The sequence below is a fragment of the Salmo trutta genome, unplaced genomic scaffold (genome assembly GCF_901001165.1).
Source record: "Salmo trutta unplaced genomic scaffold, fSalTru1.1, whole genome shotgun sequence".
Taxonomy (NCBI): domain Eukaryota; kingdom Metazoa; phylum Chordata; class Actinopteri; order Salmoniformes; family Salmonidae; genus Salmo; species Salmo trutta.
Window position 1 is genome coordinate 101,699 of NW_021822786.1, and position 25,539 is coordinate 127,237.

At 40.8% G+C, this 25,539-nt stretch overlaps 1 protein-coding gene across 6 annotated transcripts; it reads right to left on the reverse strand.

The window, feature by feature from the left end:
- Positions 1 to 2,619: 2,619 nt before the first annotated feature.
- Positions 2,620 to 25,539, reverse strand: LOC115184552 (RNA-binding protein 39). Of its 6 annotated transcripts, none has more exons than XM_029745406.1 (17): positions 25,152 to 25,539; positions 24,594 to 24,656; positions 24,173 to 24,236; positions 22,013 to 22,062; positions 21,713 to 21,898; positions 21,202 to 21,267; positions 21,045 to 21,098; positions 20,110 to 20,227; positions 19,716 to 19,874; positions 16,567 to 16,704; positions 12,740 to 12,805; positions 5,321 to 5,525; positions 5,091 to 5,177; positions 4,706 to 4,826; positions 4,422 to 4,527; positions 4,263 to 4,341; positions 2,620 to 3,384 (listed from the first exon to the last, which is right to left on the reverse strand). In XM_029745406.1, exons 3-17 carry the CDS (start codon positions 24,203 to 24,205, stop codon positions 3,281 to 3,283), a joined length of 1,572 nt encoding a protein of 523 aa, XP_029601266.1. In that variant the 5' UTR covers positions 24,206 to 24,236; positions 24,594 to 24,656; positions 25,152 to 25,539; the 3' UTR covers positions 2,620 to 3,280. The 6 variants fall into 6 exon arrangements, with proteins under 6 accessions (XP_029601266.1, XP_029601264.1, XP_029601265.1 ...); XM_029745404.1 differs by lacking the exon at positions 24,173 to 24,236 and having other exon boundaries at positions 25,152 to 25,273; positions 25,372 to 25,534; XM_029745405.1 differs by lacking the exon at positions 24,173 to 24,236 and having other exon boundaries at positions 19,722 to 19,874; positions 25,152 to 25,536.

Consider the following 25,539-nt stretch of genomic DNA (forward strand, 5'->3'; position numbering starts at 1 on the left):
TCCCACAATAAGTTGGGTGAATTTTGGCCCATTCCTCCTGACAGAGCTGGTGTAACTGAGTCAGGTTTGTAGGCCTCCTTGCTCGCACACGCTTTTTCAGTTCTGCCCACAAATTTTCTGTGGGATTGAGGTCAGGGCTTTGTGATGGCCACTCCAACACCTTGACTTTGTTGTCCTTAAGCCATTTTGCCACAACTTTGGAAGTTGCATCCATTGTCCATTTGGAAGACACATTTGCGACCAAGCTTTAACTTCAAGACTGATGTCTTGAGATGTTGCGTCAATATATCCACATTTTCCATCCTCATGATGCCATCTATTTTGTGAAGTGCACCAGTCACCCCCACAACATGATGCTGCCACCCTCGTGCTTCACGGTTGGGATGGTGTTCTTCGGCTTGCAAGCCTCCCCCTTTTTCCTCCAAACATAACGATGGTCATTATGGCCAAAAAGTTATATTTTTGTTTCATCAGACCAGAGGACATTTCTACAAAAAGTACGATCTTTGTCCCCATGTGCAGTTGCAAACCGTAGTCTGGCTTTTTTATGGCCGTTTTGGAGCTGTGGCTTCTCCTTGCTGAGCGGCCTTTCAGGTTACGTCGATATAGGACTCTTTTACAGTGAAAATAGATACTTTGGACCTGTTTCCTCCAGCATCTTCACAAGGTCCTTTGCAAGTTTTTCTGGGATTGATTTGCACCTTTCGCACCAAAGTACATTCATCTCTAGGAGACAGAACATGTCTCCTTGAGCGGTATGACGGCTGTGTGGTCCCATGGTGTTTATACTTGCGTACTATTGTTTGTACAGATGAATGTGGTACCTTCATGCATTTGGAAATGGCTCCCAAGGATGAACCAGACTTGTGGAGGTCTACAATTACTTTTGATTTTCCCATGATGTCAAGCAAAGACACTGAGTTTGAAGGTAGGCCTTGAAATACATCCACAGGTACATCTCCAATTGACTCCAATTATGTCAATTAGCCTATCAGAAGCTTCTAAAGCCATGACATAATTTTCTGGAATTTTCCAAGCTGTTTAAAGGCACAGTCAACTTAGTGTATGTAAACTTCTAACCCACTGGAATTGTGATACAGTAAATTATAAGTGAAATAATCCGTCTGTAAACAATTGTTGGAAAAATTACTTGTGTCATGCACAAAGTAGATGTCTTAACCGACTTGCCAAAACTATAGTGTTAAAAATAAATGCATGGAGAGGTTGAATAACGAGTTTTAATGACTCCAATCTAAGTGTATGTAAACTTCTGACTTCAACTGTATGTGAACACCCCTTCAAATTAGTGGATTTGGCTATTTCAGCCACACCCGTTGCTGACAGGTGTATAAAAATCGAGCACACAGTCATGCAATCTCCAAAGACAAACATTGTCAGTAGAATAGCCTTACTGAAGAGCTGACACTCATAGGATGCCACCTTTCCAACAAGTCAGTTCGTCAAATTTCTGCCTTGCTAGAGCTGTCCCGGTCAACTGTAAGTGTTATTGTGAAGTGGAAACATCTAGGAGCAACAAAGGCTCAGCCGCAAAGTGATAGGCCACACAAGCTCACAGATGGGACCGCCGAGGGCTGAAGTGCGAAGAGCGTAAAAATCGTCTGTCCTCAGTTGCAACACTCCCTACCGAGTTCCAAACTGCCTCTGGAAACAAAGTCAGCAGAAGAACTGTTCGTCGGGAGGTTGATGAAATGGGTTTCCATGGCTGAGCAGCCACACACAAGCTTAACATCACCATGCGCAATACCAAGCAACATGGTGTAAAGCTCACTGCCATTGGACTCTGGAGCAGTGGAAATGTGTTCTCTGGAGTGATGAATCACGCTTCACCATCTGGCAGGCCAACGGACGAATCTGGGTTTGGCGGATGCCAGAACTCTACCTGCCCGAATGCATAGTGCCAACTGTAAAGTTTGGTGGAGAATAAATAATGGTCTGGGGCTGCTTTTCATGGTTCGGGCTAGGCCCCTTAATTCCAGTTAAGGGAAATCTAGACTATTCTGTGCTTCCAACTTTGTGGCAACAGCTTGGGTAGGCCCTTTCCTGTTTATTGTGTAGATTGAAGGGAAATAAACCATTTTATCAATTTTAGAATAAGGCGTTAATAGTGGAAAAGGTCAAGGGGTCTGAATACTTTCCGAATGCACTGTAAGCCAAATAATCTATTGATAAACTAAACAATGTTGTTTGCCTGCTGTGGCCTTATGCCAATAGTTCCAAATTAAACAGCAAATAAAGGGGGTTATTGTCACTATAAAAATGTGAATGGAGGTTGTATTCCAGGCAGACTTTCACACCCGTGCAGTTTTATGACAGGTCTGAACAGGAAACATGCCATGCGCCAAGTAAATAAATCTCAATAATGTTGTACATGCATAGACTTCAGAAATGGAACAAGCAGAAACTTAGAAATTGAATGGTTATAAATGAGGCACCAGGACATTTTTGCCCAAAACTTGGTTGCCTCTGCCAGGAGGCAAGTGGATGTTCCAGCAAGAACAAATATTACTCAGTTTAATATTATTAAATATTGTCTATATACCACATGGGAGGAGAATAGAAGTGTGCTACAGACAGTATTGAGCAAGTAAAGAAACTGGATGACTTTAAAATACATTTTAATCAAGGTCTATACAAAATCAAATCTTGATTAGAAAACAGATACTGAAAAACCAAATGTCTCTAAATGAGCACAACTGAAATCAGTCATTACGTTTTCAGAGCTCATGGAGCTTAAAACATTGAATAATATTCTGATGTATAATTGAAACTGCAATGTTCGAATTGTATTTCTTCTCCAAAAATAATCAATATCCTCTTTTGTGTCTGGGTGTCTAAGTTACACACTTCAGGGAAAACATGCCCATCAAAGCGATCAAGCACAAGACAATGTATGAACAAGAATACATTTTACAAAAGATAAAATGGTAAATTGTCCAGATCCACCAATAAACTCTTCAGGGACTATAATCCCTTTATTAGACTGGCTGAAACTCCAACACTTGGATGTGGCTACGCAAATAAAGCTTTGATTCTTTTTGCCACCAACGCAAGGTAAGTCTCAAAAAAAAAAGTACTGAAAAAAAAAAAAAAGTACTGAAAAAAAAAAAAAATTCTTACTTCATCTACTAACAAAAGAAAAACATACTGCCATAACTTGCAGGAATGAAAAACAGACCATAGACAAAATGTCAAACTTTTAAAAAGAGAAAATAATCAATTATACAGTGTCCAACAAATCAGTTTGTGTCTCGCTGTGAGATCATCGGCGAGCAGGAGGGATGAGGAGCTGGGTAGCTGTCACAGAATCAGGAAAAAGGTTATGATATGTCGGGAGAGGGACGTATGCCGCTGTGATCATTTTACCTGTGAAGAAAATTACAGTTCAAAACATCTTCATAAACAATGACTCCATCACTGACAATTTACAGTCACCAGCCAGTTCATTAAGTACACCACGTCGGTCCCGAAAACTGATCGCTCCTACATACAGTGAGTCACATTGCCGTGGCTTGCTATATAAAGCATCCAGTTACTTTTGATTGAACGTTAAAATGGGCAAAACGAGGGCCTAAGAGACTGAGCTTGGTATGATGGTCGGTGCCAGCCGTACCAGACCCAGTATCTCAGAAACGGCCAGCCTCCTGGGATTTTCACACACTACAAGACATTGTCGGCGGCAGTCCTGTGGGTGAAAACAGCTCGATGAGGACGAAGGAGAATGGCAAGAACCGTGTGAGCTAACAGGCGGGCCACAAAGGGACAAATAACAGCGCAGTACAACAGTGGTGTTCAGAATGGCATCTCGATACACACAAGTTGTCGATCCTTGGGCTATTGCAGCAGAATACCACACCGGGTTCCCCTCCTATCAGCTAAAATGCACACGTTCACCAAAACTGGACAATTAAGCGGGAAAACATTGCCTGGAATATGACAGCGAGTTCAGTTTACTTGAGTGGCCTGCACAGTCCCCAGACCTCAACCCAATAGAGCCTCTTTGGAATGAGATAGAACAGGCTGTTTGCAGCATGAATGTAGCACCATCCAATCTGCAGAAACTGATGCCATCGCGTCAGCATAGACAAACATCCCTGTGGAAGGTTTCCGACACCTAGCACAATGCCCCCTAAAATTCTGGCTGTTCTGGAGACAAAGGGGGGTGCGACACAATACTAGATGGGTGTACCTAATAAACTGTCAGGTGAGTGTATAATTGAGTACCGGTCAGTCAGTTCTCTTACCTGCAAAATATCGACCATGTAATGCGTTTACTGCAGCCATGGCAGCAGGAATGGTTGGACATTTCACATACACGTTGCCCTAAAAATAAAAACAATAACTTTAATTTCTATTTAAAACTGCAACCATTACAAAACCATTCAACTACACTTAAGTCTTACTTCAGTGGAATTCTTATCGACGTATATGTGCACAACTCCTCCATGTTTGTTGCATTCCTCAATGACATCATGCTGAATGTCAACATCCCAGCCTGGGTCATCTTCACTGTAAAACCAGATGGGAAATCATCACCCACAAGGGACAAGTGATTGGGACCAGTACTTGGGAACAAATATCATCTTAAGGTCAAAGAAGTCTATAGTTTGTGTACTTTCATCAGCTGGCCCCCCTTGGAATACAAAGATGCTGCATTGAACAACTAGATTAATAGTTCAATACTTACGACTGAGGGTTGAACATGTTAGACAGCTGGAAACAGTGTGTAGCAAGTGGCTGGGATGGCAAGTTCATAGCTGTATTCATGTTCATATTCATGTTCATGTTCATAGCAGGATTCATGGCAGCTAAAAAATAAAATAAAAAGTCAAAATACATCACACTAAACTAAGTGAACTTTATTCATGTTTAATGTGCGTGTCAAGCCAGCCCAGTACTGAAGCCATTCTCACAGACCAGCTCCTCGCATCATATCAACCAATCATAGAGTCTCACTGGCAAAATCAACAGATCCGATCAATGCCGGATAAAACCTGCCTTTTACAAATAACTCAGAGAAAACCAGCCATGGCAGTCAGATGGGCTTGTCCAATTGATTAACCTTTTATTACCTGATACAGCAGCCATGGCACCAATAGCAATGGCCCCACTCATCTGTAGGGCTTGCTGTGCGGCTGGAGGAATTTGCAGTCCCGTGCCTGAAAGACATTGAGCTCGACATTCGTACTTGTTCACTCTTTATAGATCGGTTCTGAAGTGAAACTCAGTATAGAATTTGACGTGATTTAAGTATTATTTCAAGATTCTTTGTGAATACAGGCCCTGGGCTCTCAGGCTTTACCTTCAGCCAGTCTGGCCATGAGCTGCAGACGCCCGGTTGTGCCTAGGTCAATGCCCGTCCTCTCCAGCTCGTCGCTGTCCAGGAATGAACTGGCGGTGGAGGCATCTGTGCGCTCCGTGACATGGCCCACCTTCATGGGCCGGCCGGCCAGCTCAAACCCGTTCAACTGCTCCAGGGCCTTCTTGGCACACTCTGCGTCCGAGAACTAGAGGACACAAATGCCATTTAAATGACTGTTTACATGCACACTAATCAGGGTTTATACAGACAAATTGTTGTTTGTTTTTTTAGGGGTGGATGAGCTTAATATTGCAGAAAGATTGTTGCTTCCGTCAATGTAATTGTCTGCATTATTTCCAATCCCCCATATATTTTTTGGACCTACCTACCTACCTACCTACCTACCTACCTACCTACCTACCTACAGTGGGGGGAAAAAAGTATTTGATCCCCTGCTGATTTTGTACATTTGCCCACTTACAAAGAAATTATCAGTCTTTAATTTTAATGGTAGATGTATTTGAACAGTGAGATGGAATAACAACAAAAAAATCTAGAAAAACACATGTCAAAAATGTTATAAAAATCATTTACATTTTAATGAGGGATATAAGTATTTGACCCCTCTGCAAAACATGACTTAGTACTTGGTGGCAAAACCCTTGTTGGCAATCACAGAGGTCAGACGTTTCTTGTAGTTGGCCACCAGGTTTGCACACATCTCAGGAGGGATTTTGTCCCACTCCTCTGTGCAGATCTTCTCCAAGTCATTAAGGTTTTGAGGCTGACGTTTGGCAACTCAAACCTTCAGCTCCCTCCACAGATGTTCTATGGTATTACGGTCTGGGGACTGGCTAGGCCACTCCAGGACCTTAATGTGCTTCTTCTTGAGCCACTCCTTTGTTGCCTTGGCCGTGTGTTTTGGGTCATTGCCATGCTGGCATACCCATCCACGACCCATTTTCAATGCCCTGGCTGAGGGAAGGAGGTTCTCACCCAAGATTTGACGGTACATGGCCCCGTCCATCGTTCCTTTGATGCGGTGAAGTTGTCCTGTCCCCTTAGCAGAAAAACACCCCCAAAGCATAATGTTTCCACCTCCATGTTTGACGGTGGAGATGGTGTTCTTGGGGTCATAGGCAGCATTCCTCCTCCTCCAAACACGGCGAGTTGAGTTGATGCCAAAGAGCTCCATTTTGGTTTCATCTGACCACAACACTTTCACCAGTTGTCCTCTGACGTTTGCCAATGAACATCTGAATGATTCAGACGGGCATGTATATGTGCTTCTTGAGCAGGGGGACCTTGCGGGCGCTGCAGGATTGCAATCCTTCACGGCGTAGTGTGTTACCAATTGTTTTCTTGGTGACTATGGTCCCAGCTGTCTTGAGATCATTGACAAGATCCTCCCGTGTAGTTCTGGGCTGATTCCTCACCGTTCTCATGATCATTGCAACTCCACGAGGTGATATCTTGCATGGAGCCCCAGGCCGAAGGAGATTGACAGTTCTTTTGTGTTTCTTCCACTTCCATTTCTGTCATTACAACAATCGCACCAACTGTTGTCACCTTCTCACCAAGCTGCTTGGCGATGGTCTTGTAGCCCATTCCAGCCTTGTGTAGGTCTACAATCTTGTCCCTGACATCCTTGGAGAGCTCTTTGGTCTTGGCCATGGTGGAGAGTTTGGAATCTGATTGATTGATTGCTTCTGTGAACAGGTGTCTTTTATACAGGTAACAAGGTGAGATTAGGAGCACTCCCTTTAAGTGTGTTCCTAATCTCAGCTCTTTACCTGTATAAAAGACACCTGGGAGCCAGAAATCTTTCTGATTGAGAGGGGGTCAAATACTTATTTCCCTCATTAAAATGCAAATCAATTTATAACATTTTTGACATGCGGTTTTCTGGATTTTTTGTTGTTGTTATTCTGTCTCTCACTGTTCAAATAAACCTACCATTAAAATTATAGACTGATCATTTCTTTGTCAGTGGGCAAACGTACAAAATCAGCAGGGGATCAAATACTTTTTTCCCTCATTAAAATGCAAATCAATTTATAACATTTTTGACATGCGGTTTTCTGGATTTTTTGTTGTTGTTATTCTGTCTCTCACTGTTCAAATAAACCTACCATTAAAATTATAGACTGATCATTTCTTTGTCAGTGGGCAAACGTACAAAATCAGCAGGGGATCAAATACTTTTTTCCCCCCTCACTGTAAACTGTGACATAACTAAAGAGTTAATCAGGGTGATTTTTCCACAAATAGACAGACAAATTGAAGGACTTTCTCAAGCACTTAATTATAAAATTGAGGTCCTTGAAAATTGTTGTAAGAGAAAAGTCCAACAAAACTGCTAAGAATAAAGCATTATGCGTTGACATTCACACTATAACATTCTAAAATACGTCCAAATAAAGTTGCCACTGAAAATACACAGCCTGCATCCATGGCGATTTTTACACCAGTAGATGCTCCAGACAGAAACCATAATTAAAGCTGCAAGCAGCAATGCTGGGGTAGAAGCTATGGGCTCACTGTGCCACCATCAGGACAAATTGGACACATTGCCCTAAGATAAGATACTTCTGTAATCAATTGAAATAAATTCATTATACATTCCTTATATAAACTAACTCAGTAAAATCATTTTTTTTTTGTTTACATTTTTGTTCAGTACAATATGACCCCACTCATGAACACGATGGCGTTCTCCGTTTTGCTTCCGATTTGTCGGAAGGTAACCCATACAAACAAATGGAAGTATGGGAGGTAGTTAATCTTTTTGGGACAGACGTTCCGCTAGTGGAACGCCTCACCAATATCCAATGGTAGAGCGTCGCGCAAAAATACAAATACCTCAAATTCTATAACTTCAATTTCTCAAACATATGACTATTTTACACCATTTTAAAGACAAGACTCTCGTTAATCTAACCACATTGTCCGATTGTCAGGAGAGTACCCTGCCAAAAATGATCACACAACCATTTTCAAAGCAAGCATATATGTCACAAAAACCAAAACCACAGCTAAATGCAGCACTAACCTTTGATGATTTTCATCAGATGACACTCCTAGGACATTATGTTATACAATACATGCATGTTTTGTTCAATCAAGTTCATATTTATATCAAAAACCAGCTTTTTACATTTGCATGTGATGTTCAGAACTAGCATACCCACCGCAAACTTCCGGTGAATTTACTAAATTACTCATGATAAACGTTCACAAAAAACATTATTTTAAGAATTATAGATACAGAACTCCTTTATGCAATCGCGGTGTCAGATTTTAAAATAGCTTTTCGGCGAAAGCACATTTTGCAATATCCGCACAGTACTACATAGAGCCATGACTATATGGAACTCTATTCCACATCAAGTAACTGACACAAACAGTAAAATTAGATTTAAAAAAAAAAACACCTTATGGAACCTTAATTTTGCTGGACCCCAGGAAGAGTAGCCGCGGATCCATAATAAATACAATACCTGGCAACAAAGACAGTCAAAATATAAATCAAAGGAATCGGATTTTGAAGTGTCTGTCCTTTATCTAGGATATATAAGAATGCTCAGAAAATGTTTGGTTTTTTGGACACTTATTATAAATATGAACTTCATCGAGCAAAACATACATGTATTGTGTAACAATGTACTAGGAGTGTCATCTGATGAAGATCGTCAAAGGTTAGTGCATCATTTAGCTGTGTTTTGGGTTTTTGTGATGCATCTAGTTGCTTGGAAAATGGCTGCGTGATTATTTTTGTCTATGTACTCTAACATAATCTAATTTTATGCTTTCGTCGTAAAGCCTTTTTGAAATCGGACAATGTGGTTGGATTTACGAGAAGTTTATCTTTAAAATTTTGTAAAATAGTTGCTTGTTTGAGAAAATGGAATTATGAGATTTTAGCTGTTTTGAATTTGGCGCTCTGATTTTCCACTGGCTGTTGTCAAAATCAATCCCGTTAACAGGATAAGAACGGGAAGGGGTCCCCTAGAGGTTAACCTGTTTGGGATAGTGGGCAGTATTTTCACGGCCGGATAAAAAAAGTACCCGATTTAATTTGGTTACTACTCCTGCCCAGAAACTAGAATATGCATATAATTAGTAGATTTGGATAGAAAACATTAAAGTCTCTAAAACTGTTTGAATGGTGTCTGTGAGTTTAACAGAACTCCTATGGCAGGCCAAAACCTGAGAAGATTCTATACAGGAAGTGCCCTGTCTGACAATTTGTTCTCCTTCTAGGGCATCTATCAAAAATACAGCATCTCTGCTGTAACGTGACATTTTCTAAGGCTTTCATTGGCTCTAGGAAGGCGCCAGAAAGTGGAATGAGAGCTCTCCAGTCTCTGGGCGAAAAACAGCAGGGGTTTTTGTGAGTGGTCCTTCTGAGAACAATGACACTGGAGCGTGCGTTCACGAGACTCAATTTCTTTCTTTCAGTGTTTGAACGAATACAGCGTCGCCCGGCTGGAATATTATCGCTATTTTACAAGAAAAATAGCATAAAAATGTATTTTAAACAGCGTTTGACATGCTTCGAAGTACGGTAATGGAATATTTTGAATTTCTTTGTCACGAAATGCGCCGGCGCGTCACCGTTCGGATAGTGACTTGAACGCACGAACAAAACGGAGCTATTTGGATATAACTATGGATTATTTCAACCAAAACAACATTTGTTGTTGAAGTAGAAGTCCTGGGAGTGCATTCTGACGAAGAACAGCAAAGGTAATCCAATTTTTCTTATAGTAAATCTGACTTTGGTGAGGGCCAAACTTGGTGGGTGTCAAATTAGCTAGCCGTGATGGCCGGGCCATCTACTCAGAATATTGCAAAATGTGCTTTCACCGAAAAGCTTTTTTAAAATCTGACACCGCGATTGCATAAAGGAGTTCTGTATCTATAATACTTAAAATAATTAGTTTTTTGCGAACATTTATCATGAGTAATTTAGTAAATTCACCGGAAGTTTGCGATGGGTATGCTAGTTCTGAACATCACATGCTAATGCAAAAAGCTGTTTTTTGATATAAATATGAACTTCATTGAACAAAACATGCATGTATTGTATAACATAATGTCCTAGAAGTGTCATCTGATGAAGATCATCAAAGGTTAGTGCTTCATTTAGCTGTGGTTTTGGTTTTTGTGACATATATGCTTGCTTTGAAAATGGCTGTGTGATTATTTTTGGCAGGGTACTCTCCTGACAATCTATTGTTTTGCTTTCGCTGTAAAGCCTTTTTGAAATCGGACAATGTGGTTAGATTAACGAGAGTCTTGTCTTTAAAATGGTGTAAAATAGTCATACGTTTGAGAAATTTAAGTTATAGCATTTGAGGTATTTGTATTTTGCGCCACGTGATTCCACTGGCTGTTGACTAGGTGGGACGCAAACTTCCCACCTTGCCCAGGGAGGTTAAAAGACCTTAGAAAGACAGGGTAGGATAGATATAGGTCTGTAGCAGTTTGGGTCTAGAGTGTCTCCCCCTTTGAAGAGGGGATGACCGCAGCAGCTTTCCAATCTTTGGGGATCTCAGACAATACGAAAGAGAGGTTGAACAGGCTAGTAATAGGGGATGCAACAAATTCGGCAGTGAATTTTAGAAAGAGAGGGTCCAGATTTTGCAGCTCTCAAATCATCAGCTATCTGGATTTGGGTGAAAGAGAACGGGGGAGTCTTGGGCAAGTTACTGTGGGGGTGCAGGGCTGTTGACCGGGGTAGGGGTAGCCAGGTGGAAAGCATGGCCAGCTGTAGAAAAATGCTTTTTGAAATGGTCAATTATCATGGATTTATCGGTGGTGACAGTGTTCCCTAGCCTTTACAATAGTAAAGGGCTTACATGTGTTCCATATATATACTGTATGTTACAGGAGAATGTCAATTTGGGAAATGTATACGTTCCCCGTAACAAATTTGGTAACAGGAAAGGGTATATTACAAGTTAAATCAGTTGACAGTGAGCTGTTATGGGTCATATCGTGGGCAGCTGGGAGGAGGTGCTCTTATTCTCCATGGACTTTACCTTAGTGAAATTTGTTGTATTCAGCACGTGACAAACATTTTATTTGATTTAAAGTATGATTTAACTGTCTTTTCTCTTTGCTTATTTGAGCTGTTCTTGCCATAACATGGACTTGGTCTTTTACCAAATAGAGCCATCTTCTGTATAACACCCCTACCTTGTCACAACAACAGATCGGCTCAAAAACATTAAGGAAAGAAATTCAACAGCTGTAAAAACTTCTTAGGGATAGGGGGCAGTATTGAGCATTTTGAAAAAAAATTGCCCATTTTTAACTGCCTCCTACACCAACTCAGAAGCTAGAATATGCATATTATTGTTCAGGTTTGGGTAGAAAACACTGCATTTTCTAAAACTGTTTGAATGGTGTCTGTAAGTATAACAGAACTCATATGGCAGTCAAAACCCTGAGACAAATTCTGACAGGAAGTGGATACCTGATGTGTTGAATTACCTTTAAGCCTATGCCATTGAAACACACAGGGGCTTATTAATCGTTGAGCACTTCCTATGGCCTCCACTAGATGTCACCAGTCTTTACAAAGTTGTTTGAGTCTTCTACTGTGAGAACTGAACGAACAAGAGCCTTGGAACGGTGGTGGCCGACAAGACTCTGGCGCGCGAGTTCATGTTGGGTACTCTCGTTCCAATACGTTTTAAAAGAGAATGCAATCGTCCGCCTTGAATATTATTCATGTCAATATAATATTTTACCAATGTTTTCGAATAGTAATTATTTAATTTGTTGTGCTGATTGACTGGCGGTTATTGGAGGGAAAAGATTTCCTCAACATCAACGCCATAGTAAAACGCTGTTTTTGGATATAAATATGAACTTGATAGAACAAAAAATGCATGTATTGTCTAACAATGTCCTTGGAGTGTCATCTGATGGAGATTGTCAAAGGTTAGTGCATAATTTTAGCTGGTTTTCTGCTTTTGGTGACGCGCGTCTTTGCATTGACAAAACATTACACACAGCTATTTTCAATGTACTGTCTTAACATAATCTAACTTTATGCTTTCGCCGTAAAGCCTTTTTGAAATCGGACAACGTGGTTAGATTAAGATGTTTATCTTTCAAAGGGTGTAAAATAGTTGTATGTTTGAGAAATTTGAATTATGACATTTAATTGTTTTCAAATTTGGCGCTCTTGATATTTCACCTGTTGTTGATAGGGTGTACCAGGGGTGGGACGCTTGCCAGGGGTGGGACATAGCCCATAGAGGTTAATCTGCTTTATATTATATTTTATCGTCCAAAAGCCGGATATTACCGGCTAACGGAAACCCTGGTGTGCATGTAAACGAGCGCATTTAAGTTAATAATAGAGGAAAATAAGAGATTGACTGGATTTAGTGTGATACTTACAGTGATGAAGCCATATCCTTTAGATCTTCCAGTCTCACTGTCCATCATGAGCTGAATACTCTCAATCTGGTGAAAAGAAATGGATAACAGATTAAAATCTGCATAGCACTGATATATTGTAGCCCTACAATATTTTTGCAGACAGTGAGTGAGTTATATTAACTTACAACAATGACTTGGCCTACTGTTAACAAATCTACACACCGGCCAACCTTGAAGTATTTTTATCAGTACCACTTCAGCCCCGGCCCTGGACCCCATGACGGCACACGTGCGACACCCACACTGCTCAAATCATAGGCAAATGCTATTTTTTTGCCTATTAATGCCATGTTGGCCAGTAGGAATGGTAGGCTATAGACTTATGGGTCCTTGGTAATTGGCTGCTCTTCAGTAGATAACTAGAAATATGTTTAAATGTACAAATCAGGGCTCTCCCTAGGATTTTCTGACAAGGTGGTGCTGATGTAGGCCTAAGGTTGGGTTAGAGGGGAGGTCAGGAAGGGGTCCGTCAACTTTCCCCTCAGGAGGTTGGTGCATTAAAAAAATATTTTTTTAAACCTGTAACTGCCATTTCCTGAAAGAGTCTGAAATTATATCAAACAAATGAACACAAATTCATGTTTGATCAAAAATGAAATTTAGGTGGTCTCAATGACACTTTGCATTTTATAGGTTACATTTAAGGTTAATCATTCCAATTAACAGGTGTTTTTATGTGGATAGTCTAGCAAAATTGTACACTGGCTTCTTAACTATGTTTGGGGAGAAAATACTGAACAATTCAATTACCAGATGAAATGTAGTAGTCTAGCCTCTACAGGATCGCTGTCCCCCTGCAGGACGGTTGAGCTAATGTGCACTAATGTGATTAGCATGAGGTTGTAAGTAACAAGAACATTTCCCAGGACATAGACATATCTGATTTCAGCAGAAAGCTTAAAATTATTGTTAATCTAACTGCACTGTCCAATTTACAGTAGGTATTACAGTGAAAAAATACCATGCTATTGTTTGAGGAGTGCGCACAGTTATGAACTTGAAAATGTATTAATAAACCAATTAGGCACATTTGGGCAGACTTGATACAACATTTTGAACAGAACGCAATGGTTCATTGGATCAGTTTAAGAATTTGCACATACACTGCTGCCATCTACTGGTAAAATCTAAATCGCGCCTAAACTGGAATACATTACGATCTTTGTCTTGCATTTCAAAGATTAAAGAAAATGATCTTTTACTAGATCTAACATGTATTTTACTAGATCAAACGCGTTGTATTCTCCTACATTAAATTCACATTTCCACAAACTTCAAAGTGTTTCCTTTCAAATGGTATCAAGAATATGCATATCCTTGATTCAGGTCCTGAGCTACAGGCAGTTAGATTTGGGTATGTTATTTTAGGCGACAATTAAAGAAAAAAAGGGTCCAATCCTTAGAGGTTTTAACTTACTGTAGGTTATTTGGAATATGAAACTGAACTAGGCCTATATGAGCTTGTTTCAGAGAGCCACCCCTGACCTAATCCAAGTTGGGTCTGATTACTAGGCTACCATTCATTCAACATGTTTTGTTGTCATTGGTGATCTGACTGTTATCATATAATTTGAAGCCTGCTGTTGACATACAGCTATATCAATAGGAGAGATCAAGAAATGATTCATTAACAGACAAAGATTAGTAGGCCTAAAATAACTTTCTGTGAAGGACGCTATTAGCGGAATAGCTCCCGTGGCCACATCTGTATCCATCCACACTACCTCAATACAGCACATTTCCTTGCTCGTCAACGCGCTTGCACCTACTACCGTTGGCGATCAAAGCATGTGCGGGCAGGAAAGTGTTCTCGCTTAGTTGACTTAACGCTGTTGCTAACTACCTTGTCCGTAACGACACCTTAGCTAAGGAGCTAACTACAAAAGTGGTTGTGTGCTTGACTAACACACAGGGCAGGAGGCAGTATTTTGACGTCCGGATGAAAGGCGTGCCCGTAGTAAACTGCCTGCTACTCAGGCTCAGAAGGTAGTATATGCATATTATTAGTAGATTTGGATAGAAAACACTGAAGTTTCTAAAACTGTTTGACTGATGTCTGTGAGTATAACAGAACTCATTTGGCAGGCAAAAACCTGAGAAAAATCCAACCAGGAAGTGTGGAAATCTGAGGTTTGTAGTTTTTCCAAGTGATTCCCTATCCAATACACAGTGACTTAGGGTTCATTTTGCACTTCCTAAGGCTTCCACTAGATGTCAACAGTCTTTAGAACATTGTTTCATGCTTCTACTGTGAATATTGAGAGAACAAGAGGTCCTGGAGTCAGATGACAGAATGACATGGCCTCAGTGGCGCTCGTTCCCATGAGAGTTAGCTCTGTTCCTTTTCTTTTTTGAAGACAAAGTAATTGTCCGGTTGGAATATTATGGAAGATGCATGATAAAAACATCCTAAAGATTGATTCTATACATTGTTTGACATGTTTCTATGAACTGTAATATAATTTTTTTTGACTTTGTCTGAACTTAATGTGCGAGCACTAGGGCATTTGGAGTACTCGACCGAACGCGCAAACAAAAAGGAGGTATTTGGACATATACATGGACTTTATAGAAACAAATGAACATTTAATTGGGGAACTGGGATTCCTGGGAGTGCATTCTGATGAAGATCAAAGGTAACTGAATATTTATATTTCTGAGTTTTGTTGACACCACAAAATGGCGGGTTTGGTTTCGTGTCTGAGCGCCGTACTCAGATTATTGCAAAGTGTACTTTCGCTGTAAAGTTTTTTTGAAATCTGACACAGCGGTTGCATTAAGGAGAAATGTATCTATAATTCTTTGAATAACAGTTGTATATTTTATCAACGTTTATGATGAGTATTTCTGTAAATTGATGTGCTCATTCACCAGAAGTTTTGGGAGGCAAAACATTTCTGAACATTACACGCCAATGTAAAATGGTGTTTTTGGATATAAATATGAACTTTATCGAGCAAAACATACATGTATTGTGTAACATGAAGTCCTATGAGCGCCATCTGAGAAAGATCAAAGGTTAGTGATTAATTTTAGCTGTATTTCTGGTTTTTGTGATGCCTCTCCTTGCTTGGAAAATGGCTGTGGTTTTTCTTGTATAGGTGCTGTCCTAACAATCTAATGCTATGCTTTCGCCGTAAAGCCTTTTTGAAATCGCACAATGTGGTTGGATTTACGAGAAGTGCATCTTTAAAATGGTGTAAAATACTTGTATGTTTGAGAAATTTGAATTATGAGATTTTGGTTGTTTTGAATTTGGCACCCTGCTATTTCACTGGCTGTTGGCAGTGTGTCCCGCAGGTGGGACGCTAGCGTCGCACATACCCCAGAGGTTAAACATTTTGTTCTACATTTTTCCTCACAGTGGTATCAACAGACAAAATGGTGAGCTGCCATCCAGCTTGAGGGAGGAAAATAATACTATGACTACGGTTCGGAGCAGAGAGCTAGATTTTTTTCTCCTCGTCCAAGTCCTCTGATTGGCTCAGTGCCATCTTCAGACGGTTGAGTCAAAAACCACAATGTGCTACTAAAAGCCTATTTTGCATATTTTAGGGTTGTTTTTCATATCAGCGTGCTTTGACCTGAAATTGCATGCATGGTACGCAAAATGCATGCAGGTTGGCATGTCTGAGTAGATTATGATTTTTCCCTTATGTTAGTCTGCAAATGTGATAGACGCATGGAATGCTTTATTATAAAAGGTGATTTGTGTGTGGAGAAACAGCTTCCCCAAACTTGAAACAAATGCACCACCTATGGGTACATTGTACAACAGCTCTCACCCTTCCAAAAGGCTCAAAAATTCCTCTCAGCATCTCCTCTGTGATGTTAAAGTGTAAGGATCCGACGTAGAGCCTCATCGGGCCAGCGTTGCCCTTCTGCAGGTTGTTGGCCATGGCAGCAGCCCTGTTTTTTTCAGCCTAGAAAGAACACACACAAAGTGACCGTAGGGAAATGGTGCAAAACGCCTCAGGCTGTTAAAATAAAGGCTGTCAAATGATTCAAAAAGGTTTCAATTGAAAACATTCCATTGGGTTGTATAACCTATTCTAAAACATCTAAGCCAGGTCTGATATAAAAGTTAATGTAAAATATCATAGATCTAGCCTAGGCTACTTTGTATCCATATTCAAGATAAACTAACCACAAGCTGCTAATGCATTAGAATTTGGATCATTTCAAAATATTTTGACCTGAACTTCAACAAAAACGAACTAGTTCTGTTTTGATTAAAATCATTGTGGGAAATTAGTGTTGAATCTAGTCATTCAGCCAAGGCATTCTAAACATTCTCATTTGGATCGCTAGCTAACGTTAGCATAACTGACTAGCTACTTCTGTGCAAATCAAGTTTTTGCTGTTTTCTAAAGAACTGCCAGAGAAGGTGTTTATGGTTGAACTTTCTGTACGTTTTCCTTCAAATTTGTGGCTGAGGTGCACGCATAGTGGATGGTTTCAGCACCACAAGTAGGGTGTCCACCCACTCTGCCCACAGTTGGTGAAAACTCACTTTAGTGATGAAATTTCACTTATGTTAGAAAATACATTTTACCAAGACAAATATGATTATTCATGTTCAGAAACATTCCGAGGGGCCTTTCTCAAACATTAACATTATATCCAAAAAATAGTATTTCGCATAACACGAGCTGAATTAAATGTTAAAGGCGGTGAAAATAAAAGGCTTGTGTCCGCTGACATTTCACAGAGGTACGCTTGTTATTGTGAGAAATCTTCGAGGAATAACCAGCATTTCTAATTAGCATCTAAAATGTATACCAAAATATGAAAACATTACATCTTGTCTCAAAATCGATATTACCTCTATATTAGGGATGCGAGCACTTAAACGAAATAAGAAAAATCCCTAATGGAAAAATTATATTTGGTGGGTTTTCCCACACAAAATTAAAATCAGTGCAGCTGGCTTGCCTGTTCTCTCTCATCGCTAATGATACAAGTGCGCCTGAGTAGTCGGTTGCGTGTAGAATATCCTAGCCTATTCATTAACGATAGGCCCTGCTTTGCTGAAGTTGCAAGACAAGAAATTGCTAAATACAGCATTCCATTGCAAGATAGTTTTTGATTTCCAATAGGATGAGTGAACTGTTCCGACTCCGTCTGCCTGGTGGTCGACCTGCCTATACTGTGCCCCTCCTCTCTCTCCGTCCCTCGCTAGCTCACTATGAAAGATGCAAGTGTTTGTGTTCTCGTAAGTATGGCAACTAAATCAGTCTCCTTCGTACCAAAAATACTGAATCTCACGAGGCAATTCAGGGCCAGCCCGCCAATTAGGCAGGGGTGGCGTTTTTAGCTAAAATGACTGACATAAAACCTAAATTCTGCCCAAAAATAATGATAATTTCTCTCACCCAGCGGCATATGTGCCTGTGGAAATCAGCAGACTCTTACAAGATTACAAGAAGAAATCTAGGGCCTCCCGAGTGGCGCAGTGGTCTAAGACACTGCTTCGCCATGCTAGCGATGCCACTAGAGATCCTGGTTCGAGTCCAGGCTCTGTCGCAGCCTGGGGAGACCCATGGGGCGGCGCACAATTGGCCCAGCGTCGTCTGGGTTAGGGGAGGGTTTAGCCAGCAGGGATGTCCTTGTCCCATTGCGCTCTAGCGACTCTTGTGCCGGGCCGGGCACAATGCTGACACAGTCGCCAGATGTAGTGTTTCCTCCGACACATTGGTGCGGCTGGCTTCCGGGTTAAGCGGGCATTGTGTCAAAAATCAGGCTTGGCTGGGTTGTGTTTCAGAGGACGCACAGCTCTCGACCTTCGCCTCTCCCGAGTCCGTACGGGGTTGCAGCGATGGGACAAGACTAACTACCAATTGGATACCACAAAATTGGGGAGAAAAAGGGGTAAAAAAAAAACAATTTAAAAAAGAAAAGAAATCTGTAGGTTAGTTGTTAAACAAGTATTTCTTTTCATTTTTATAAATGACATACTGCAATTCACATAGTTGCAAACACTTAATTCTTTCACAAATTTACCTGATATTGTTCCATTTCTTTTCGTAACATGTATGGACCCAGAACTTAATTGAGCATCGGTTCTGTTTATTTAAGAGACACAGTTTTCCATGTGAAAAAAAACCCAGCTAAATCACAAAATGTGTTTGATTTTATATTTAACCATTCATTTATTGTAGGATATTTGGCCTTTTTTACTTAATTTCTGTTTTAATTAAATACATAATTTGAAGAACAAACTGTGACAATTCATATCTTGCAGTAAAATGCTTTAAGAGACAAGTTTAATGTTAAAAGGTAATGTTCTTACTTAAATTGTCCTGATCATATAGGCCTAGGCGATGTCCACCCAAAATAGAATTTATGAATTCAGTATGTTCTATAATTTAAATTGTAAACAATAGCACAACAAATTTTTTCAATCTGGAAGGTAAACTCAAAGTATTCAATTTCACGGTGTATTTCGGATGGAATCGATGCAATAGAATGTACCAGAGACCAAAATAGAGCTTTTTTTTTGCAAAAAATAATAAAAAAAAAAAGTGGATTTTTTTAAACCACATTTTGTCTCTGGCCTCCATTATTCTGACCATCCTACAAGGGTACGAACTCCAATAACTTTTGAACGGATTATGATAGAGACATGCTGTTTGGACCATTGGTTTTCTTAAAGGAGTATCTACACAAGTAACATTTTACCCATTGGTCAAAAGAAGAGTTTTTGAATGGACACCCTACCACAAGAAAGACTGACAGCTCTACTGCAGCTGCATGTTGCGCTCAAATGGGGGCGTTCGGGGGGAAAAAAGACATTAGGAAAAAAATTGCCGCGATTAAATTAACATTTTAAGGCATGAACATTTCAAAAGTAAACTACAATTCATCAATTCACTTTGACAGCTCTAGTTAAAATAAATAGAAAATGTAAAATACATGTGAGATGATTACTGACCATTACCTGCGAGGCCTGAACAATGATTGGCACCCCCAGAAGTCGCTGACCAGACAATCCTATAGCCAGCGGCACAGAGTTGGCCTCCACAAACTCAATGTAAGCTATCCCCTTCGACCTCCTCGAATTTCTGTCAGAGATCATGCGCACATCTCTCACCTTGAAAATGAACAAAAATAATCTGTTTTCGAATGGATGGTTTAGGCATAAGAGGAAAAGACATTGCTAAATCCATTGGTCTTGGTGGCTGTGATAAGTCAAAAAGAAGAATTTGCACCAGGTGCAACACCCATCTTCTCAAAATAAAATGAAATATTGCACACGTCACACCTGGCGCAAACACTAAACTTTTTTCAGCAGGAATGACAATGACATTACAAGCAGAGATACTCACTTTTCCCACTGCAGAGAAGAACTCTTCCAGGTCTCGTGGACGGATTCTGGCTGCCAGCTGCATGCAAAACACAGTGCGAGCATCCCTTTCCTCTGGAGTCAGGTTGTCAATTGGCTGCCTGTAGAAACAAAGCATTGACTTACTCTGAGATAAACCCATTTTTTGTCTTTCACAGTGGCCTCAATCTTTGAGAAAAGCACGTGTATTTTACTATATTTTGCCATCAAAATGGTCATCGAGAACAAAAATCATGTGCCAGCTACTCTGCAAGTTTTGGGCAAGTCTACTATGGGCCAAACGTCCCCTCCCTTTTTGAATCGCAGTCTGGTGACAGGTGTTAAGATACCATATGTTACATAACTCTGTCCGCAAAGTATTATCAAAATGGTAAGCCTACTTTGTCGAGCAAGGGTACACAAGCTTTAAAAGTGGAATGTCAACCTGATTGAGTTACGATGCGTCTTCTCTAAAGTAGGTAGGTAAGAGAGGTAGGGCCACAGATTGCACACTACCACGATACACATCCTACACCTAGGGGGAAATGGCTGCTGAGGACAGGAAAAGAAGCTCTGTGGGATGCACGGGCAAGGGAGATTAACAAGCTAATCAGCTGAACAAGTGATCTCCCGACCCGCGGGGGTTTTGATTTTGTGTCTTTTGTTTGACGCCCTTTTGGAGTTCGATTTGTTATTTGTTTGTCACCAACTGAACATAAATGACACGCTTGGGCTGGCTGACCACGGAGTCACATCAGAGCTGTCCCCCTGGATCCCTGGTATGCAAACCCGCGGTCCCCAGGCACACACCCCCAACACTGTCCACACAATCATACTTTCGTGTTAATGCACACTGTCAGGTTACAGAGGAAATAGGCAAACCTAAGTCCCCTAGACAAAGTGAGTATAGCGCAACAGTAAGGTTGTTTTAACACTTACCTCACAGGACTCTTCTCTTTCTTGAAAGGGCTTCGGCTTCTGGAACGCCTTCGGCTGAAAGAAAGGGCTCCATTAGAATCTATATGAGTTGATTCATTGCAGCATCACACAGCACAAAACTACCCACACAAACAGCAGAAAATAGTGTAATAGAAACCTTAGCTTGATGACAGGTGGAGGGCCAATCTTCCCTCTGGAACCACCGTTAAATTTCGGCCCAGAGCTGCGATTGAAAACAAGGTTTATCTCAGTACCTAAGGCCACTACTACTGATCTCATAAAGGGGATAAGGCACTCCAGGAATTAAATTGTGCCAGTCAAGACACTGCAGGCAGGAGTAGGAGGGTTGTTATTTGTTTATTTGGATTCCCATTAGCTTTTGCAGAAACTACTCTTCCTGGGGTCCAAAATAAACAGTGGTTTTGGGGTCCATGTGACGGCACTTGCCTTTCTAAACACTTAGCCTAATCAATCTCTTCACTTGAACAAAACCCTTTAACCTGCAAACCTAAACGTTCCACATCTTGTCTCAACTACTGATAAAAAGCAATGCCTTAATTGTCCATTTGAACTGGAGCTGAATGCGAACGAGACGCTCACAATTTCCTATACAGACTGGAGTGATGCAGACTCAAGGGAAATGCTGACACCAGATGAGGCATACATACAAGGTAGTCTTGTGGTCCCTGTAGCGGCCGCTGCGCTCCCTGCTCCGAGTGCGGCTCCGGCGCCTCTCCTTGCTGCGGCTCCGCTTTCGCTCGCGGCTGCGGCTCCTCTTGTGGTCATGGCTCTTCTTGCGATCACGGCTCTTGCTTCTCTTCCGGTCTTTGCTTCGGCTCCTGCTCTTCTTTTTCCTGCGGAAAGAGAATGACTCAATGTAAGGCAGATCAATAAACAACAATAAATACATAGAATAAATACATTTGGGTGAGTGTTGATTGTTACCAAAGCATGTCTGTTTCACTTACTTCTTGCTGCGTTCCTCATGGCCATTGGGACTACTGGGCTTGATCTCATCCTAAGCAGGGCCAATAGAAGAACAGCATAAGGACGAAGAGGCAACATTTCAAGTTGTCAGGATCAAGGTGTGTGGGAACAAGAGAAAATATAGTTTAAAAAAGTATTCATACAAAAGTTAAGACAGATCTACAGGTAGGTTATTTTAATGACTGTCTACCAGCCCCCCCCCCAATCATAAATGTTGATTACTCATTTTGCATAAAAATCACTGAGTACTATGAGTACTAATACATAACCTAAATCTCAGGTGCATTTGTCTTCAGCAGCCCCATCAGGATCATCACCAAGGCTATTCTTTGCCTAACATGCTGACCACACCGCTCAGGTCGCGTGCACGAGCGTTGCAAAATAAATTTACACATACATGTTACTCAATCATTGTGGCCAGACGCTAAAATAGAAACAGGTTCTATTTGTGATGCTCAACACGCTGCAAGTCCAGCCTCACCCATCTCCTCATTGGTTTTTTTAAGAGCATATACCCACGTCCCAGCTCCCCATTGGTGTTCAGGAGCATTTACCCACGTGGGTGATTGAAAGATGAACTGACGTCCACACTTCAGTCGGTTGTAGTAATGCACCGTAAAGTTGGTTGCTAACCACCACATTAAAGCCCAATGAAGTAAAAAAGAAGCCTGAGGAAGGAATTTTGTTTACCATTTTATCTGTGGATTAATTGTCTGAGTAGAGGACCTTGTGCATTTCAGGTAAAACAACCCAACGTTTATATCCCAGGACAAATTAGCTAGCAACAGCAAGCTAGCTAAATCGCCATAGATGTTTAATGCTTTGCGACCTGTCCCCAAATGAATATAGTTGGTTCAGTTTGTTTTGATATTTCAACCTGCGTGTCCTGATCGTGTCTGGCGTGGAGGTACAAAATCAACATGCGTGCGTCCGGTTTGGTCAGCATGTAAGACCAATGCGCCCATGCTAGCAGCGAGACAGATCGATTTCCAGTGGGGGGGATGCCATTCTAGTTATCTCCACCCAGTTTAATTTTGTGGACTGTAAGAGCTTGCCCTGAAGCAAACAGGGATTCACACTGCTTAGCAATACTGACTTCATGATTAAATATAAGATGAGTTATACGAAATTCCTTAGTTGGTGCTGTAGCCAGCAGCATAGACGAGTTCCATGTTTCCTACAGTTTGTACTTAGTGCTATCAAATTTAGCCTTTACATAAAACAGTGGCAAATATAATGGACTTATGGGGAAATAAACATTTGTGAATGAGCATGCAAAAATAATTACATTCTGGTCAACCATGGAGAAAATGCTATTTTGTGTTAAACAGGTTATGACAAATAACTTCGTGAAAGCAGCATGACGACAAAATCCACACATTCTCTCTCACTAGAATGAAAAATAAGAGTAAACATTGTGAACGGACCTGCTTCCTCTACTTAACCACACACCTCATTTACTGAAGGTAAAGGAAATACAATCTTGTATTTCAATAATGTGTCAGCTTACCAGACCTTTATCATTACAGAGGCAGACAGAGTCAACCATGTGGAACAACCACAACATGCATACAAATAACTGACTACCGTCTCAATGGTACGTCTTTTAAATGAAAGGAACTGTCTTCTCAAACAGGCCCGGTCAGCATTTGTGTTTTTCCTAATCGACCGGGCTAACGCTCTGCAATCTGTCACAAAGCAGCTTAATGGCTATATGTGAGGTGAAACAGTCAGAAGACTTGAACTAACATTACAATTGTCTGTAATTTAGGCTAAAATAGGGAATCTATTCTGAACACCTCACATACAGCCCTGGATTCTACTTTGTGACAAACTCCTCAGACATGTGACAAGAATTGTTTGACAGCTGTCAAATTCTTGGTTACCACCCTCATGAGCATAAGATTCACCCAAATGAAAGGTATTGGGCATTAGCAATGGGTTTCGCATTGCCCATGCATAAAAAGTTAGCCCAGTTGATAAAATATTGGAGAATGCCAATTGGGCCTGATCAAGAACCCAGTTCCTAAATTAAATGTTATTTTGCATCCACTGCATTCGCCTTGAAGACTGGCCATTCGATGACCACAATTATGTTACCAAGGGGACCACAGTACAGCAATACATTGGGCAATTACTACCTTCATTTTTTGACAGATCACACTGGAATTCATGGAAGTAGAGGTGAGATATCGTTAGGCAAGTCTACAAAAAGAGATAGATGGGCGTTTATTCATAGTCTCAAAAGGAACTGCAGCATCACATCAGAAACACATAGATTAAGCTACTATAAATATAGGGTCTGGGGCAAAGTGGTGACATAGGCCACCACAGTATTTACAATAAGGTGCATTAAAATCACAAACGTATTGCCTGGGCCTGTCTGACATTTGACACTGACAAAAATATTTTTTTGAAACAGCAAAATACTAAAATATTTTATTCCAGCGTTCATCGTGGGGTCATTTGGAAAACGCCCCTGGTGTTAAAAGGAATGGTTTTGTTGCGATATGGACACAATATTTACAATACAGTGCATTACAAATCACAAACAAAACCCACCTTTCTATACGGAGCCTCAAGCATTGCTTCTATATCAAAGTCATCAGCCATGATGATGCAGCACTAAAGGGGAAGATAAACATAATTTGAACACATCATTAACGTTAGCTACAACACGTCATACGAGAACCGTGTATTTCCACCCCGTTGATGCAAGAGTTTATTCTGCATTCATTGTACCACAACCTGCTAGCTAGCCAACACATGCTTGTTAACGGAATGTTAGCTAGTTAACAGGTAAGCTTCAGTTCACCCCGCTAAATATGAGCGGTCTGTGTGTCTACCATACCGGCTTGTCCATATGAGATGATTGGTTGGGTAACATGTTCACTTGACCACGTTAGCTAGCTAGCTAGCTACCTAGCGTTAGATAGCACATAGATGAACACGGGAGGTAGCGAGGCAACTAACGCTAGCTAGCTAACGTTACCTAGCTAGCTATGACCACACACGAAGTAGCAAGCTAGCTAGGCAACTATAATGTTATGCAAGAAAACTATCTGGCTAACAATTACTATACAACATATTAAGAAAGACAATGTTCAGGCATTAATGTACCTGAAAAATGTTGTTTCTTCTCAAACAAGACGGACTCCTGAGGGTTTCTTGTTGCGTTTTCTTGTTGCCACAAACTAGCTAACGTTAGCTAGTAGGCCTCTAGTTGTTTTCCTTCCGCTTTGCTAATAGCAAACAAACAATAGCTACATGTAACTTCAAATGTGGGTTTTGATACCCCAAAGCAGTAGATACTGTGTAAACAGACAACAATTTAAATAACCTTGATGTGCTGAGAAAAATGTATGCGAGTTCGAAAATACTGTTGCTGCGTCTTGTTCCCCGCGCTCATCTAATGGCGCATGCTGTAAAGAATCCGTGGTCGCGTTCCAGGCTGACTATATTCAAAGATTGTCTATTCTAATGAAAAGATATTCGGGTGACCACTTTA